Source organism: Gadus chalcogrammus, chromosome 22 (assembly GCF_026213295.1).
Source record: "Gadus chalcogrammus isolate NIFS_2021 chromosome 22, NIFS_Gcha_1.0, whole genome shotgun sequence".
In the NCBI taxonomy this organism is placed as follows: Eukaryota; Metazoa; Chordata; class Actinopteri; order Gadiformes; family Gadidae; genus Gadus; species Gadus chalcogrammus.
In genome coordinates this window covers 4,736,595-4,755,304 of record NC_079433.1, presented here as the reverse complement: position 1 = coordinate 4,755,304, position 18,710 = coordinate 4,736,595, and the positions used below count along the sequence as shown (strand labels likewise).

At 47.2% G+C, this 18,710-nt stretch overlaps 2 protein-coding genes across 2 annotated transcripts; one reads left to right on the top strand and one right to left on the bottom strand.

The window, feature by feature from the left end:
- The first annotated feature begins 73 nt into the window (after window positions 1–73).
- On the top strand, window positions 74–2,889 carry olah (oleoyl-ACP hydrolase). The gene is made up of 6 exons (XM_056583205.1): window positions 74–431; window positions 594–732; window positions 834–933; window positions 1,073–1,242; window positions 1,763–1,845; window positions 2,162–2,889. Exons 1-6 carry the CDS (start codon window positions 302–304, stop codon window positions 2,302–2,304), a joined length of 765 nt encoding a protein of 254 aa, XP_056439180.1. The 5' UTR covers window positions 74–301; the 3' UTR covers window positions 2,305–2,889.
- Window positions 2,340–18,228, bottom strand: slc9a3.1 (solute carrier family 9 member A3, tandem duplicate 1). Its single transcript, XM_056583198.1, has 16 exons — window positions 17,411–18,228; window positions 9,713–10,015; window positions 9,174–9,334; window positions 8,806–8,884; window positions 8,330–8,507; window positions 7,322–7,542; window positions 6,785–6,987; window positions 6,380–6,469; window positions 6,133–6,203; window positions 5,894–6,023; window positions 5,387–5,532; window positions 4,802–4,910; window positions 4,349–4,510; window positions 4,172–4,226; window positions 3,973–4,059; window positions 2,340–3,579 (listed from the first exon to the last, which is right to left on the bottom strand). The coding sequence occupies exons 1-16, from the start codon at window positions 17,763–17,765 to the stop codon at window positions 3,257–3,259; spliced, it is 2,673 nt and encodes an 890-aa protein (XP_056439173.1). The 5' UTR covers window positions 17,766–18,228; the 3' UTR covers window positions 2,340–3,256.
- Window positions 18,229–18,710: the final 482 nt, after the last annotated feature.

The window sequence follows — 18,710 nt, the reverse complement described above, 5'->3', positions numbered from 1 at the left end:
TGGCGGTAACGCACCGGGATGATGGGAGAAGGAGTAATGCGCACTCCGGTCGGCAGATGTCTCTGTAATACGCATTTATAATTGTAGCCATCAAAACAAAGCGAAGAAAATAAGCAGGAAAGGAAACTGTGGACTTTGCATTGAAACTTGACAAGTGGCAGCATTTGTTTAATTGTTTTACACTTAATGACGCAAACGATTATTTTCATCCATTCGTCAGTTTCATACTGACGTGGCCTTACTTGACACATATGCAGATCAGTGTTATGAGTAATCGACCAAAGTTGCCCTGTCAAACAGAATGGATAAAGTGATCAACTGTTTCACCAAGAAACCCGACGCTGTGGCCAGGCTGGTATGCTTCCCCTGGGCAGGTGGAGGGTCCATACACTATGCCCGCTGGGGGAGGGTCTTCAACGACTCCATTGAAGGTAAGGCAATATGGAAGAGGAGGAGGAGGGGGAGATTGTGTGTATTAAGTCGATACGAATGTTCACATACATCACGTGTATTACTGTTCCCTCTTTATGAAATGTAAATGTAACCAGGAGAAAACCTGATCTGTTTTCTTGTCACGTTTCTTCCTCTTGCAGTTTACTCTGTGAGACTCCCGGGCCGCGAGACTAGGGCCAAGGAGAAGTTCTTCCAGAACATGCAGCAGATTGTGGACGAAATCGTAGAGGCCCTCCTGCCAGCTCTGAAAGAGAAGCCATTTGCCTTCTTTGGCCACAGGTATGGTATGAATAAGGCTCAGGAATATAAACGTTCTGCCTTCACCCTGACCTCTGACCTAACCCCCCCCCCCCCCCCCCCCCTCACCTGCCTTGTCCCAGCTTCGGGGCGATGACGGGCTTCGCCGTGGCGGACTCTCTGAAGCGGCTCCACGGTCTAGAACCAGTCCATCTGTTCCTGTCTGGGGCGTCAGCCCCCTACGTGAGTGACACCCCCCCAGCCCCCCACCCTCTGACATTCAAACCCCTGTTCTATCTTTAGCCTCACCTCCCAGCCGGCCTGGTAATTAAAACCCACCCCAGGCCTAATTTGTCCCATCCCCCCCCCCCCCCCCCCCCAGTCCGAGATGCGGATCGGCGCCCCCAAAAGGAGCGAGTTGACTGACGAAGAGTTCCTCCAATGGCTGAGCTCCATAGGGGGCACGCCCCCCGAGCTGCTAGCCAATCCCGAGGTGCTGAAGCTGTTCCTGCCCGCCCTGAAGGCGGACCTGCATGTAGTGGAAAACTACAGGTGGGCCGACGTGATTGGCTGGATTTGAATATGGATCAATGTAGTTGCTTTCAGGGCGGGGGTCTGTGTTGGAGATGGGTCGTGTATGGATGTTTTGTCATTATCGTTATGCAGTCAATGGCCTTTAGGCGTTCGAATCATTGGCTGATAGCAAGAAGGTTCCGCCTTTAGTGGAGTTGGTATGTTCTTACAGCGTTTGTCTGCATAGCTATAACGAGGGGGTGCCAAGTTGAAAACGAGGTCAGCCCCTGACCTTTGACCTTGTAGGTCATCGTTACAATGTTGACTCACCCTTCCCAGCTAAGCGAGTTAAGCGTTTGATCCTTATCAAGCCTTAAAGGTTCAAAAGCTGATATTAACCAAAATTAAACCATTACACAAGGTTAAATATCTACCGTGGGGTATTGCTGAACAAAAATGTCTGCATTTTGTTGCCAAAAATTCCATTCCAGATCCCTGTCTTTAATAGCCGACTATTGTGCTGGTATTTTTAACCGTAGATTGTGCTTTGTTAATCCAGGTGTGACCGACCGACCAGGCCCTTGCTGTCCTGTGCGGTCACCTGCTTCGACGGAAAACAGGACGTACCACATGACCTGCGGGGTGAGAGACCGTAAAGACCCCGTCATGAAATGTCAAAAATCTCTCCATGTTCCTCATTCAAATGCCCCCAGCCAGCCATAAACGTTAACAACCAAGATGGCGGCTGGATGAATGAGGCCCCTACCGTAGCATTGATTCACCACAGTCCCCTATATGGAACATGTGTAACCATGGTGATTGAAAACCGTTAGGGGGGGGGTTGCTTTGCCCGCAGCCGGAGGATGTTGTTTGTCATTGTTGAATCGGTAATGTGTGTTCATTCTTAACTGTGTCCCGGTTTGATCACCGTTTATGAAGCGTTTATTTATTCCTACAGCGTGGAAGGAGATGTCTTCGGGAGACTTCACAGTCCGGATGCTGGATGGAGATCATTTTTACCTGAAGGACTCAGCGAATGAGAAGGTGCTGATAGACTTTATCACCAAACACCTGGAGACCTCCGAGATGGACTACCTATAAACCAACGCTGACTCAATATTTATTTGACATTATATTTGTTTGTCACTCATTTCTATACCATTCCAGCTCTAACAAAAGTGTAATAAGTGTTGTTCTTTATTTATAAACAATCATGCCTATGTTATTATTCTCATAAGTACCAGCGATTATTAATTATGTTTCGATCTCCATTTTGATTAGCTAATGGTTTCGAAAAAGAAAAAATGCATTTAAATCGTTTTTATTGCTAAACACACATTTTCAAAAGGACATGAGATCAAAGGCATTTCCACACGTTCTCTTTAGACTTGATAACTACATACTAGTAACCTCTTAAACTGTGGACAGAGCAAACAAAGTGAATAAATATATATATATATATGTTACATAAGTTACTTTTAAAGCAGTGCTTACGTTTGATTGACCTCAAACCCGCACACATACATCATTTTACAGTACAGAGTATTAATCAAATACTTGACCTTCTTAGTGTTTATCCAAGGAAAATCTCTATATGTACATACAATCTTTAAATTAAGTATCCTCACATTCATGGGTAGCATTGGACAAAAACGATATTCAGGTATATCGATTGTATGGCAATGGAGGGACAAAAACACATCAATAGAACCATTCCATGTCCCTTGTGCAACCTGTAACTTTTATGTGTTCAATCAAGGGCAACCTAAAGGCAATCTTAGATCAACAAGAAGCAGAGGTTTTGACCGTACAGGACAGGAAGGAGAAAACCAAAGCAAGAGGATAAGGGAAACAAAAGATCAAAAAGGAGAAATCACAATACACCCGCAGGGTCATTTCAAAAGCCAGGCTGTGCAAAGTCTGAGGTTGCTCACGATTGTGTCTGGCAGCTGAGACCGCCTGTGGATAGAAGGTGTCTGTGTGTGTGTGTGTCTGTGTGTGTGTGTGTCTGCGTGTGTGTGTCTGCGTGTGTGTGTGTGTGTGTGTGTGTACACTACAAATGGCTGCCCTCGTAGGAGGGTGGAGATGGAGGGCGGAGGGACGATGGTCGCGGGGGTGGTGGCAGCGGCGGTGGTGGAGACTGTGAAGACTGAATCCTCTGGAGGTCAATCTCGTCCAGCTGGAAGGGGTCGGGGGACTGGGCGCTGATTCGCTGGGGGGCCAGGCGTCGCAGGTTCCTGGGGGTCACGGGCTGGTTAAGCTCCGCCCCGAAGCCAGCGCCCCCGTCGGGTGGAGCCTGGGTCAGCCACGCGGGCGCCGGGTGGAGCGCGCCAAGGTTCTCCACGTCCGGCATGAAGGCCGGGTTCTCCACGCCAACTAGACCAACGAAGAAGAAAATGAGGGAGGAAGACGATGACTTGGGAAAGAGCTGTTGGTTTGTTGACAGCACAGGGCTGTGCACCAATAAAGGAGGAAGTGGTTGAGTCTGAGCGTGATAACATCAGAACGGCCAGTTGGTCTGTTGACGTCCAAAGAAATGTACATTTGGTTTATAAAAATGTCTTCTTTCTCAGGTGAGAAGGAAGACAAGACTTTCGATGTTTGGTTTGAACCTCAAACCAAACATCAATTCTAATTGTTACTTTATACACGATTTCGTCCTTATTTTGAATTACATCCATTGGTTTACTTTAGACTTTCGGCTAGTATTTGTATTTGAGTCGAGTATCTATCACTAACATGGAGGTCAGTTGTATTAAAGGTGCTAACCTCCCACTCTGTAGCTCACTCTCATGGGGAACGAGTTGCCATGCATCGGACCAGCGGAGGCGCCGCTGGGCTCCGGGATGTCAAAATCTAGAAAGAAAAAAAAGAACTTGTTTTAAAGTGGGCAAGAAAGTTTCGAATACATTTTATTTGAGAATATTTTTGTTATTTTGAGTTTGCAAAAATAGAAACAGATGCACACCTGAATCACTATACGCACGGCTCCTATCCCAATCGGTGTTTTTTCCATTCGCCATCTGTGTTGATGCAGAAGAGTAAAGTAACGGTCATTCGCAACATCATTTCAACCATCAAAGCAGCGTAATTCAGTTGCAACGCCCCCTAGCGGCGATATTGAAAACAACGCTTTGAGCCAAACCTTCTGCATGTTATCTTTCTTTGAGTCCCTGATGATTTTGTTTCCGGTCTTGGCCTTCTTGAAGGACTCCAGGCGGGTCTGCATGGTTCTCTGGAGGATCTCCTGGACCTCGCCCTGGTCTTTGTTGATTTCAAAGTGAGTCCTGCTGTATCTGTGTCTGTGCTGTGAGCCACAATGACGACATGTAACGTGTGATTGTGTATCAATTGATGGAATACAATTGCACAAGTACAAAGTACCTGTATCCATAAATAAAGGTTCTGCTTTTATTTAAGTAAAATATATATAAGCGCTGTTTAATTTGAACCAATTTGATTTGACATCATTGATTTGCATTGTAGGCCTATTGTTCAATTATATTATTCTATGACGAAAAGGTAATCTCCTATCTTCCATTTTAGGGTGGAACCATAGAGATATTTGACATTGTATTGTATTGTATTCATCTCCAACCTGTTTCCTTCCTTTATAGAGGTTTTGTTGCAGAAGTTCGTGTGAGTTGACATTCGTGCCATTCATGTCCTGATCCATCTCCAAGCTCACTGAGGGAATTTCGTGTCTTCTGCAGGAAAGAGAACACAAACGACATGTTCAGGTTTAGTAGAGTTCAGTAGAGTTCAGGTTTAAAGTAGACAGCGGGTACGGTGGCTTATTGCGACCATCAGATGGCAGTGTTTGGGTTGTTAGTTGTTCATGTAAAAGCGTTGTCATAACATTGAAATGTTGTTGGTCCTGAATCGAATTAGCTGAGCTAATTAGATTGTTTTATTGCTGTTATTATAATTAGTAGTATAAATAGGCTATTACATGTTACTTCAGAAGCAATGTTAGGGAAAAAAGAGTTAAAAAGATAGACAGAGCGCAAAATAAACAGAAATAACGAAAGTAAGAAAATACATAGAAAGAGAGAAAAGAACAAAAGGAAGAAAGGAAGAAAAAAAGAAAGACAGAAAGAAGGAAATGATGAATAGGATTAATATGCGATCCGCCCAGGTTTGTCAACTGGATAAGACCGCGCTGATTGTCAGGTCCACTCACAGGTAGGTGGGATAGGGAACCGCGTCGCTGGTGGCGTCCGCCATGATGTCTGGCACCATGTCCGACATGTCGTCATCAAACTTCTTCTTGAAGTCCACCACGGCGGTCTTGTTCCGTATGAACTCCAGGGATCCTCGTCTCTCGCCCTGTGCCATTAATCAACAACCCTAATGAGTTCCTGGCGGCCATTAACGACTCATTCATCTAACCAATTAGCCTAGCCAGGGTTATCACAGTGGATTGAACTGAAGTACTTAAGGCATGGAGCAATTAGGAGGTAGCATACTAAACAGTCGATTCACTGATGGGTTGAGTCCTCTTAGGAAAATAGTGAAGCGCTTTGACTGTAGACACTTCCATCCAATGGGACTTAAAGCCAATTCAGATAGATGTCATTAAGGAGCAGCTGAGAGTAATGAGCCTCTCGCTCCATGATGCTTACAGTTGGACTGAAGTACATTAGGGGGGTTTTGAAGCCAGAACCCTACAACTCGGAGTCAAACCCACCTCCTGCACGTAGCTCACGGCGTCCTTGAGGTTGAGCTGGTGGAAGATGTTGAAGAGGTGGTCGCGGTCCTTCCGGGCCGAGGGCTTCATCAGCAACCAGGAGAGGTACTTCCCCTCAAAGGTGTTCCACCTGCACAGACCCGCACACACAGACTCATCGTTTGGTACACAGACTCACACCTCCGGTGGAATAACCAAACGAAAACCTCAGACAGATTGAATGCTGTGTGACCACCTACTTGTCCCTCATGTTGTTGTGGCCTATCTGTCCCGAGATGTCCTCTACGGCCACCAGCATGTGGTCAAACACCTGTGAGGAGAGTCGCCTTGGTTACCACACATGGTGTACATCTATATTAGTGATTAATATAGATTGTAATGTGGTCATGTGAGTCGCTAACGTTACCACACACGCATATGAGTCTTGAGTGGAATGGTGTACATCTGTGTTATTGAATGTGTGTAAGTGTATTCCCGGCACGTTACCTTATTCTGCACTTTTTCGATGAGCGAGAGATCTGAGTTGGCGGCCTTCTTGACCTTCAGCCAGTTGACCAATGGCTTCAAGGTGATTCCCTGCAACCAGGAAGTTTTGATCCAGTCAAGTCAGTCCGATCTTTTTTCTATTTTGTATGTTAGCTAATGTACATTTTGTGTAAGGCTATGTGACGCGAAAAGAGCCAAAGAGAGCCAATTTTTAAGGCTCAACAACCAAAATAAGAGATGCCATGATTGGTCTAAATGAGCCTTGAGCGGTCGAAAATAGGAATTCTTTCATTTAAAGGCAGACAGAGTCAACCGGAACAGATATTTTCACAAAAGATCTGACGGACTAATGGCTGATGGATGTATGCATGGTGCAGTGTGGTGTAACTCATGACGTCATGTCACCTGGAGAATAACAGTGAAGTACACCACGATGAGCGTAGTGGAGATCATGAGGTTCCTCTCCTTTATCTTGCTCTTCTCCAGCATCACGGCCAGGCCGTACGCCACGGCCCCCCGCAGGCCACCGTAGCTCATGATGACCTGATCGATGTACTCCACGGGAACCAGGCGGAACTTATTCAGGATCCAGGTGAGGAAGAACACACCTGGGTCAGCGAAACATCCATGAGAGTGAGAGTGGGCATCGTTGACCTTTGACCTTTGAAAGTCCTCACCGTACATGCAAGGAATTTGTCTTGTTTTGTACGGTTGTTCACGGAATAAAACAAAATACACAAAGTCCTGTTCAGGAATAAAAATATATGCCAAAGTATTACCTACAAAATATTACATTTATAAAATCCAAACCATAAAAGAAAAGATATTTAGAATGTCTTTTTTTGGATTACAAATATAAATTGTGCACAGAGTTTTAACCAATGACGCTACGGCACGCGGCATCTCACGCCCAACCAGAAGCGAACGAGCATCATGACTCACCTATGAACCTGTAGACGAAGATGAAGAGGAGGGTGAGCAGGATGAAGCCCGTGTTCCACACCCAGATGCCCCGGTCGATGGCGGAGATGCCGAGGAAGAGGAAGATGATGGTCTCCGAGCCGTTGGCCAGCACCTTCATGGCGTGCTGGACGGTCGCCACCGACGCCTCGTCCATGTTGGCCTTGATGTAGCGCTGGCAGGCGATGCCCGTGAACACGATGCTGAGCGCCGCAAACAAACAAACAAACAAACAAACAAACAAACAAACAAACAAACAAACAAACACAAGGTCATGTTTTCATACTGTTGTTATGTTGTTTGGCCGAACACAATCCAAAACTCAACAAACAAACACACAAACAAACAAACACGAGGTCATGTGTTCATACTGTTGTTATGTTGTTTGGGAGAACACAATCCAAAACTCAACAAACAAACACACAAACAAACAAACACGAGGTCATGTGTTCATACTGTTGTTATGTTGTTTGGCAGAACACAATCCAAAACTCAACAAACAAACACACAAACACGGGGTCATGTGTTCATAATGTTATTATAGTGTTATGGTATTGGAGTATTTGGAACCCTATCCAAACCTCAATAATCAAACTGAAACATACGCAAAGTCCTGCGTTCAGGTCTTGGTATGGATGTACGACGCGTTCAGAAAGCAAAGTTTTTCATTTGGATGTGTCTCAAACTGGACGGCTTGAAAGAATGTATCAATTGAAGCAAACAATTTTGGTTTTTGTTGAAATGTTGAATTTCGCTTGAAAATAAGATTTGTTTATGCACCTCATATGCAATATAGAGGTTTGGTTCACTGCTCATTTAAGGAAAGATTTCATGGAAATGTTTCCCTTTCTGGGCAATACTACATAAATACTAGTACTAAATACTCCAACTCACTTATAAGGCCAGCCAGTGTCAACTACACGCAAACAAACACAGACATAACACATGTAAACGACATTAGCCAGGTCATGTGACCTCCAAAGCACTCACGCCAAGATTGCGGAGAGGGACAGCATCTCGGCGGTGAGGTAGGACAGGTATCCCAGGATGAAGATGAAGCCCGGCTCGATGATCCGGATGTTCTTGGTGACCCGGGTCACCAGGCAGATCAGGACCCCGAACACCAGGCCCAGCAGGGAGCCACCGAAGGCCACCACGAAGAACGACACTGAGAGAGACACAGAGGGAGAGAGAGGGGGGGGGGGGAGGGAGAGAGGGGGATGGACAGAGAGAGAGAGAGACAGGGAGAGAGAGAGACAGAGAGAGAGGGAGGGAGAGAGAGACAGAGAGAGGGAGGGAGAGAGAGACACAGAGGGAGAGAGAGAGAGAGAAAGACAGAGGGTTAATGAATTGTATTTTTGATTGTTGTTTTTTACATTATTTAACTTTTTCCGTGATTTGGCCATGTATGGGTACCCATGCCAACAATGAAAGGTACCCAGAGAGACCCATCCTGATAATCATACCTATTCCTTTGACAATCTCTGCAGCGTCGATGGCAGGGCCGCCCAGAGACACAAACCCATCAAAGACGTTGAAGAGCACCTGAAGGAGGGAGAGAAGAAGAAGATGAGAAACAATAATTCCTTATCAGGTCCTCCAGTATCATCAGTGTACCCCGTCAGTCCCAAAGGTCATAACAACCGGTTTAAACCGGTACACATCCGCAAGTCTACAACCAATCCAACCGCCTTCATAAAGAACCACACACACACACACACACACACACACACACACACACACACACACACACAGACAAAGACACAGACAGACAGCCAGACAGACAGGAAGACTCGTCTGAGGAAGAGGAGGGCGCGAGGGCCTGAACACCCACCACGGTGACGCCGTCGTTGAGCAGCGACTCTCCGAACACCATGATGAAGAGCACCTCGTTGACGTGCACCTGCTCGAACACGGCGAGCACGGCCACGGGGTCCACGGCCGCGATCAGGCTCCCGAACAGCAGGTACTGCAGCAGGCCAATCTCAATGTCCCCTGGGGAGGGAGAACCACAGGGGGCCACGGTCAGTACCCAGGATGCAACACTTCCCCCGAACTCTCTAACATCGATCTTGATGCACGTGCTCTTCGTCCAGATAGACGGATGACAGTGAGGAGGAGTGTTGCATCGTGGGTACTGACGTGACCACGGGCGTGTACCCACAATGCAACCCCCCTCCCCTCTCTTACCCATGGCCCCCCCCCCTCTCTTACCCATGCCCCCCCCCCCCCTCTCTTACCCATGCCCCCCCCCTCTCTTACCCATGGCGCCCCCCCCCCCTCTCTTACCCATGGCGCCCCCCCCCCCCCTCTCTTACCCATGGCGCCCCCCCCCCCCCCTCTCTTACCCAATGCGCCCCCCCCCTCTCTTACCCATGGCGCCCCCCATGTGGCAGCCCCACAGCGACAGCCCCACCGAGGCGGCGTTCCAGCAGGTGCCGATGATGGCGTAGACGAGGATGGCGCCCAGGTTGCTGAAGAACAGCTTGTTGGGCATGGTGTAGCCGGCGTCCAGGATGACCTGAGGCAGCAGGTAGAAGAAGAAGACGGTGGGCGTCAGCGTGAAGGTCTGCACCTTGTCCGCCGCCCAGATCACGCCGCCAATCAGGAAGCCGAAGCAGATGAGCAGCGCGCTCTCCGGGATGTAGTTGGTGACCGAGTGGTTGGCCTCGATGACTGGGGGAGAGAGGGAGAGAGAGAGGGAGAGAGGGGGGGAGGGGGTTAATGTCGGAGGGCTGAGGTGGGAGGGATGCGAGAAATTGCGGATTACACTTTTTTTATTGCACTTTTTTTATATAATTGTTTTTTTTTATATTATCTAATATATTATTTATTATTATATTTATTAAACTAAATCTGTATCACTGATTGGTTCACAGCCATTCATCGTTCCAAAATATAATTTCAAAAACCGTTAATGACAACCTGTTTCTGTTGAACGTCAATCAAAATATGTCAACTGCCACATTTAGGTTGGGTGGCGCTCCAGGGTTCACCAACACAGTGCCCAGCAAGGAACATATGAGGCGCCCGCAGGCCTGTTCTAAACATAGCACTACTCATTCTTGAACAACTCTTTCCCACCTTTTCATTGTTGAGAATTATTGTGAGAAATCATTATTATTATAAATTTTATTTGAGGGCGCACTTTCATAGCACTCAAGGTCACCTTACAGGGCAGTGTTTAAAAACAAAATCAACAATCATAAAAAACACAAGATGAGTATCGTTAATAGAAATATATAACTAAAGGCAAACTGAGCAAATTTGTTATTTCAGAAGAGTATAAAATAGGGTGCCCTTCGAATGACTCAGTATGAAGTAGCTCTCATGTTCAAAAAGGTTGGTGACCCCTGCTCTAGGGCATCATCCAAATGTATTTCCCCGTTTGTTATTGTTTGTTGCTGCTGCAAGACAACCAATCGCTGTTTATAGGCGAGAGGATTTAATTAGTAAGAACGCGAGCGTCCGCTCCTATCCTACGTCATCGCGTGGAACTGTCGTCAGATGTGGTGAGAGAAAGAGTCACGTGCGGCCGTCGCCAAACCGCCGCCCTCCATCCGGAACGATTCCGTCGTTTCCTCAGAGTAGTTATGGTCGTCTGTTGATTTAGCTTCGCCGTTTTCCTTTCATGCACATTGAAGTTTTGAAACTCAGACATTCGCCAAGAACACTTGCCAATGATCAACTCTTGCGGTCGTACTACTACCGTCGTGGTTGGTGTATAATTAACATGCAGGATAACCTGAGTGCGTGTCCATAGGAGGATGGACGCATATATAACGCAAATTGTTTCCCTTGGTTAGACTTGTTTTTGTTTTGGGTCTATAATGCTTTCTCTCTTTTTAAACGGGATTCCCTCTCTGAAATAACCTATGCATAAGCTAAATTGAGATACGTGGGCCTTATAGTTTTAAACATGGTTGAGCTCACCTTATATTTGGATATGGAGTACCTACATGACCACGTGTTGCTTTATAGGAAACACCCAAACCAAGCATCAATCCAAAGGCCTGCAGGGCTGAGCTTTTGATGTTAGATATCTTTCATTCATTCTAAGGGTCAATTGGGTTACAGATTAAGTTGGGCACACTTGGGCTTGGAAATGTTCAATAGCTCTGTTGATATAAGCTAGTCTTTGCTGGACCATTAAACTCAAAAGTGCACTTTTGTTGTGTGTGCTCCGGAGGTATTGTGGAAGGTTACTTGAATTAGTTATGGGCCTACCAGAGAGACAGAGTTATTGAGAAGCCATGATAAACAACAAATAGCCTTTTGCTAATCAGTAGGCATTAGGCTAATGGGTGCATTAGACGCTGTATTATTAGATATGATTTATCATTGTTTGTTTTACTGTCATGAATAGATAATAAAAATCAACTCTTAATCAGCAGTGAGAGTGACTTCTGGGCATGCGTACACAACTCTGAAAAATGGAATGTGCATAAAATGTTATTTTGGGAGCACATGATAAGGCTGATAGTACTCTTGGCTATTATCATAGTAAGGCTATTTTTAACGCATTATTGTAACTGTATCATTTTCATAGGGAGTCAATGACACCTTAAATAGATAGTTATAATAGTCCTATTCAAAGCGTGGTCTTTCTGTTCATTATTAGTTCTGCATAGAGCCCATGATTTATTTCCTTTTAAAGGGATCTTTCCTGTTGAAGATAGCATCGCTCAAAGCTCTTTTGTTTTGTGTGTTCCTGCAGTACAGTGTCGCTATTCTTGAAGTCGTGTTGCACAACGTTAGTTTAATTATACAAGTGTATTTCTCGCCCATTACAAAGTAGTAGATAGATGGTTAGAGAGAGAGAGAGAGAGAGAGAGAGAGAGAGAGAGAGAGAGAGAGAGAGAGAGAGAGAGAGAGAGAGAGAGAGAGAGAGAGAGAGCAATAGATGGATAGATATAGATTTGTTAGATAGATTGTTTTTTCCCAACATTGATTTAACTCAGACTGTGTGTGGTGTGTTATCAGTATTTTTCAATTCTTATCAATATGAACGGCTCACATGATCACCTCTCAGCCGATAAAAAGTGATATTACCCAATGCGCTAAAATCCCATAAATAAATAATCTGATTATTTGAATCTTTATCTTCCTCTGAGTTGCACTGCTCTGTTTACTCGGTGCGGCTGTAACTCCTGACTCTCTCCCGAGGTTACACAAGAATATCCTTTTATTCCCGAAAGGGCAATAAAGATAAGCAATTTACTACCACAATTTACTATTACTATTACTACTATATGTTGTTGTTACTTTTTTTTAAGAATGCCTACAGGAAGATTGCGAAAATGACTGCTGTTTTTTTATCATACATTTGAACTTATTTTAAACAGAAACTACCATATCTGCTTCCGTAAAGGCCACGGTCTCGGTCAGGTCAAAGACTGAAACGGAAGACAGACCAATCCAAACACCACGTCCACACACCTTACCCAACTTCAACCCCCCGGCCACCGAGATCCACATAACCACCAGGAACGGCGTCGTCGCGTCGTGCAGGTTCAGCTCCACCAGGGGTATCATCCCCTCGAGGTCCGACCCGCCGTGGCCGCTGACATTGGGCCCAGGCTCCGGGCTCGAGTGCCCTGCCCCTGCCCTCGAGCAAGCCACCAGGGCAGCCCATAGCAGCCACACATACGTGCTCACACTAACTGCCATCCTAAGATCTGAGCGGAATCAACACGTTTTACAGCAGACTCTCTGATTGGTTGACTGACCTTGCTGTGACCCTTATATGCACCCTCAAGGTGACCTCGATAGGAGTCACAAAGTGGGTCAGACGATCTCTGGGGGCCAGAAGAGTTTCTCTAGTCTTTAGTTTGGTTTGTGCTGCCTGCCTCTGCCGAGCTGTATCTCCCCCTCTCTCTCTCTCTCTCTCTCTGTCTGTCAGTCTGTCTTTCTCTGTCTCTCCCTCTCTCTATCTTCTATCGATGTATCGTCGGTGTGCCTCTGTGACTTTGTATCCTCGGCCTCCTCCAGCTGTGTCTGTGGTGGTTGGTGAGTTGCGAGCGGGGGGGGGGGGGGGGGGGGGGGGGGGGCGAGCAGGGGGCCCAGACGGTGTAGAACCGCGCTGCTCAACTGTCTGTATCTGGCTCCGGGCCGTCATTGGTGGCACGCGTAGCTGATGCACCACAAAGACATCTGAGGAGTCGGCCATCTTCAAAAAAAACGAATCACTACTCACTTTGCTGCGGTCTTGTTCTAATCTGAAACGCTCACATTCCTGCTGGGTCCTGTGTGCGCATTCTTAAAAAGCTATTTTGAACTTTATAGGAACTTCAAGTAGTTACTAAGTTGATGTGTGACGCGTTATAAGCAATGCTATGAGGTAAAAGTATTTGGGTTTCTTGGTAGGTGCTTTTTGTGATTAATTCTTTGATCGTTGTCCTTGAATTTGTGTGTGTGTGACAGGGTGTGTGTATGTTTGTCATGGTTGTGCAAGTGTGGGTGTGGGTTTAATTGTTTATGGTTCTATGTATGTGTTTATGGTGGTTTGTGTGTGTGTGCGTGTGTGTTTATGGTTGTCCGAGTGTGTGTCTGCTTGTCTACTGTACTGCATGTGTTATTGTCCCTGAGAGAGAGAGAGAGAGAGAGAGAGAGAGAGAGGGAGAGGGAGAGAGAGAGAGAGAGAGAGAGAGAGAGGGGGAGAGGGGGGGGGGGAGAGAGAGAGAGAGAGAAGGTGAGACAGAGAGAGAGAGAAGGTGAGACAGAGAGAGAGAGAAGGTGAGAGAGAGAGAGAGAGAAGGTGAGACAGAGAGAGAGAGAAGGTGAGACAGAGAGAAGGTGAGACAGAGAGAAGGTGAGACAGAGAGAGAGAGAAGGTGAGACAGAGAGAAGGTGAGACAGAGAGAGAAGTAGAGCACGAAGGGGAGACAGCAATAGAGAGAAAGAGGGAGAGGGGGGGGAGGGGGGATGCTGGTCCACGCGTCGCCTTTACCACCAGCACACGTTTTGTTTGTGTTAGTGTTAAACTGAAACTTTTCTTGTGTAACATATTCCGGCCTTTCACCACCAACACATCCTAGAGGTGATATTGACGTAATGATTGACTCTGACCAGCTCACTCACCTGGCTCTCACACTGAAGGGGGGCGGATATGGAGCAGTCCATTCTCGCATCGTTATGAGGTCTTTATAGCTCTGGAGCGCCTGCGGTCGCTCAAGACGAAGGCTGAGGTACAAGGGTGACCCACCAATTGGAAGGCAGGATGTACTTTCTTCTCAGAGCAGTGAGAAAGGATGGGAAAAAGCCTCTATAGTATCGAATAAAGAACTAGAAAGATAAAGCTTAGTTTGTCCGCGAAGGGAAAATTGCTTGACCTTAGTTTCTTGACTCTTCTCTTGGTTGACAAAGTACAAAATGCATTGCAATACAATGTTTCTGAAATAGGAAAAAACAATGTAGCTTTAACAATTGTACCCAAATATGTTGTAAGCTGTGTACAGTGTCTATAAATGGATCATTTGTCTCCTTGTAGTTGAGATGTGTTCATTTATTTATTTATCAATCGATTAATTGTCATTCAAAGGAAGACAAGTGTGTATCTGATGAGTGGATGCCCTTCCCAGTCCCACTGTCCTACATGAAGACATGTCTTGTCTCAGACACAATAGCCCCATTCAGTTTGAGAGCCGAAACACAAAATACCAACATAAGATACCACACAGGTGCGTGAGTGCTGGTTCACATCATTGTGTCGCTGATTTAACACACCAGTCTCAGGACGACCATGTGCGTAGAACCAACAGGACTGCATTTTTTGCCAAGGTGCTCTCTAGTAGGGACTTGCTGGAAAGTCTTACCCGTGATTTCCCATCGAAAGCTTTATTAACTTATTTATCATTTTAAGAAGCAGTTTGTAGTCCGCGTGGAGCTTAACCATTAGGTAAACTGCCACCGTTTATGGCCAATTAAGTGCATTTTAAAGTAGAAAAGGAAGGTTAGAGGTATTGATAAGGTTACTACACAACTTGACCCATGAGGACATTGAGACAATTTACGTTCCAGGGTCCCTAAGAAGCAAGGACACCAGGCCTGACCTCTGTGCCTTCAATTTGAGTTTTGTTTTCGGTTTTCGGTCTTTCTCTGTTCTTCCTTTCAAAAAGGAAAGCCCCAATCTAACCATAAGTCCAACCCAGTATGATAAAAAGAGGGTTGGCAGATTAGCAGAACTGAAGGTTTTATGCTTCATATTTCAGTCAATGTTTTCAACAGGATCAATATTAGGAGTGAGGGACACCGGTTTCCCGGGCGCTATATTATGTTAGATTTCTATTGTATTCTCATTAATAATCTGCAGAGTGTCAGAGCGCTAGCCAGGAACGGGCAGAAAGAACACAAACACTGGAGACTTTCAAGATGGAATGAGAGAGAAAATGAGAACCATCCTTTTCTCATGAACACCAGTCCTGGAACTCTCCCATCCCAAAAACACTGTGCCATCAACTTGGCCCGGGTATGAGATGGGATGTTGATAGCTTGAGAACCAATAACCATCGACCTCCAGTGACACGGGGTAGTGACGAACGAATGAAGAATCAGAAACCAAATCTTTAGGCAATTCTTCCAGAAGCGAATCTGACAGCAGCCCCAGCACACTCTGTTCCAGATAGATATACAGACCAGGCCAGAACCAGAGGGGTCTAGAGACGGAGCTGTGATCTCTGTGCTTTCACCATTGTAACTTCTGGTCAGCTCTCACTGTATAACACGCCGTGTTCAGTTTGGATGTTCTTATCACTTAATGTTTTCCTTCTTGACTCTCGAATGTATCTCAGGGTTTCCGGTTCCTCGTACGTTTTAGAACCGTTTGTTCTTGTCGCACACCGTTTTTTTGTGAGAGGCCCGCTAGAAATAAAATTGGATTTGACCTCATCCACGTGAGAGGAACCGTCCCTACTGGCTGTAAGCGAAGGGGCCGAGGTCTGTGTAGCTACTATGTATCACCTTCACTGTTTACAGTCCTGATGGTCTGGGTAAAAAAACTCTGTCTTCGTCTCTGTTTTAGCTACGTGACATCGGAGGTACGCGACCTCGACTCAGCAGCCGAACGGTCGGTCATTGTGGCGGAGAGGGTCTTTCATGAATCTACACGCCCTGGTGCTGCGCCTCCTGGTGGGTAAACCCTGCGTTGGGAGGGGGTGTACTTCCAGGAGGAGCATTCTTCGATGCACGGTTCGGTAGCGGATGTCTTGAAGCAGGTGGGGTCCACGGATGTAGCCAGGGAGAGTGTCAATATTGGTTTAGCTCTTAACCAATTAAAGCTGAATTTAATGGGTTGTGTTGCCCCTTTTAAGGTATTTAAACAGGTTGAATGGACTGGGTGCGCTATAATCTTTAAACATGTGTCATGTTAGACGGAAACAACATTTCCCGTCACGCAAAAGAAGCTTCGATCACTTTTTGGCGGCTGGAAAACGAGATGTTACTGATAGTATGTGGTCGACTCTAGCACCCACCATTAGACCAATCAAGACAGCCCAAAGTGTCTGCCCAGAACGGTCCAAAACAGTTAACCTTTTTAGGTAGCCCTTTTTATGGCTCAGATAATGCTCCAAATAAGATAACCCTTCAGGGTTGAAAGGTCAGTGTCTCAGTTCAGGGTGGACTGACCTCAAACTCACATTGTTATTCTACAGGTGAGTCATGGATTAACAATAAACCTTATTTTCGCTTTCCACGCAGCCAGCCGGGCGTCTGAACGAGATTTTTAAGGAATTGCTCCCACTGATACATGCATCCGAGTCAGATTTGTATTAGTAGGAGGTTAACATTTATGAATGGTAGTATTAAGTTTATGTTATTGCTTGCCCTCTGCAGCTCTGCAGTGTGTGTGTGCGTGTACATCTGTGTGTGTGTGTGTGTGTGCACATCAGCGTGTATGTGTGTGTGTGTGTGTGTGTGCATCAGCGCATGTGTGTGTGTGTGTACATCAGCGTGTGTGCGTGTGTGTGTGTGTGTACATCAGCGTGTGTGCGTGTGTGTGTGTGTGTGTGTGTGTGTGTGTACATCAGCGTGTGTGTGTGTGTGTGTGTGTGCATCAGCGTGTGTGTGACTCACTGAGCTTGCAGATCCAGCTGACCAGGATCCAGAGGGTGACCAGGTAGGGCGCCCGCACGTGCTCCCACCTCCAGCTGACGATGGGCAGGGTGGTGATGGGGGCGGCGTGGCCGTGCTCCGAGCCCTCGCCGCAGCCGTGCCCCGGCGCCGCCGTGCCGTTGGCCTCCCCGCCGTGGCCGTCCTCCGCCCCTCCCCCCGCGCTGGGCGCGTGGCCCGTCGCCGGGGTCGCTTCATTCCGGAGGACCGGCTCGGCTCCGGCCCGGAGGTCCTGGCTCCGGGTCGGACGCGGCGCTCCGAGCAGCAGGAGGGAGACCAGGAGCAGGAGGAGGGGGGTCCTCCAGGACGCGGAGGCCATGTTCAGCCCTGGGCTCTGCGCCTCAGACCTCCAGCCAGCACCGTGCCCTCCTGTTGCTGTCCTGGGTCAGAGGCAGAGTCTGGGACCGGTGGGACCAAGAGCCGTCCTGATGCTCTGCTGGGTCAGAGTCTTGAACCGGTGGAATCAAGAGCCGTCCTGATGCTCTGCTGGGTCAGAGTCTTGAACCGGTGGAATCAAGAGCCGTCCTGATGCTCTCCTGGGTCAGAGTCTTGAACCGGTGGAATCAAGAGCTGTCCTGATGCTGTCCTGAGTCAGAGTCAGAGTCTTGAACCGGTGGGATCAGGATGAATCGAGAGCTTCGATGGATCTCAAGGGCTTGCCCGGCTCCTCCAACAGCATGTCATCGGTTGATGTAAATGTCTCCGGGCTCTATGGTTCTGTCTAGCAGCTCTGATGCATGGCACGTTCTCTGTCCCTCTTCTCCTCTCGACACCTCCTTCCACCATCTCTTCCCCCCCCCCTCTTGCCCAGAAAACACCTTTTCACTGCAGGTGAAGGCCAGCCCCCTGTAGCCTCTGGCCCCGCCCACTTCTTCCGCAACACCCCCCCACCGGTTGGTGATGTAATTGGTCCCTTTTGCTCGTGTGTGTGACAGTGTGTGCGTGTCTGTGTCTGTGTATGCATGTGTGGGAGGTCAGCTACGCACATAGAAGTGAGTGATTCGGTGTATGGGCGTGTGTGTATGTGTGTGTGTGTGTGTGTGTATGTGTGAAGTGAGTGTAGTGAGTGATTTGGCGTGGGTGTGTTTGTTTAATTTTAGTTAGCGTTTACCTAGGCGATTAAAGAAACACATTTTAACACAGAGTTGACCCCAGCCCCCGGCCCCCCCCCCGGCCCCCCCCCGGCCCCCCCCCCCCTCCTCCTCCACCACCTCCTCCTCCTCCATGACACCTGGCAGACAGCTGGGCGTCTGGCTCGTCAGAA

Excerpts from the sequence above, each read along its gene's own strand:
- olah (XM_056583205.1), top strand. The coding sequence starts at position 302 with ATGGATAAAGTGATCAACTGTTTCACCAAGAAACCCGACGCTGTGGCC. Across the intron at positions 432-593 it reads CTTCAACGACTCCATTGAAG|TTTACTCTGTGAGACTCCCG; the intron begins GTAAGGCAATAT and ends TTCCTCTTGCAG. Across the intron at positions 733-833 it reads TTTGCCTTCTTTGGCCACAG|CTTCGGGGCGATGACGGGCT; the intron begins GTATGGTATGAA and ends GCCTTGTCCCAG.
- slc9a3.1 (XM_056583198.1), bottom strand. The coding sequence starts at position 17,765 with ATGGCCTCCGCGTCCTGGAGGACCCCCCTCCTCCTGCTCCTGGTCTCC. Across the intron at positions 9,335-9,712 it reads CCACATGGGGGGCGCCATGG|GGGACATTGAGATTGGCCTG; the intron begins GTAAGAGAGGGG and ends CTCCCTCCCCAG. Across the intron at positions 4,060-4,171 it reads CCGTGCGTATAGTGATTCAG|ATTTTGACATCCCGGAGCCC; the intron begins GTGTGCATCTGT and ends TTTTCTTTCTAG.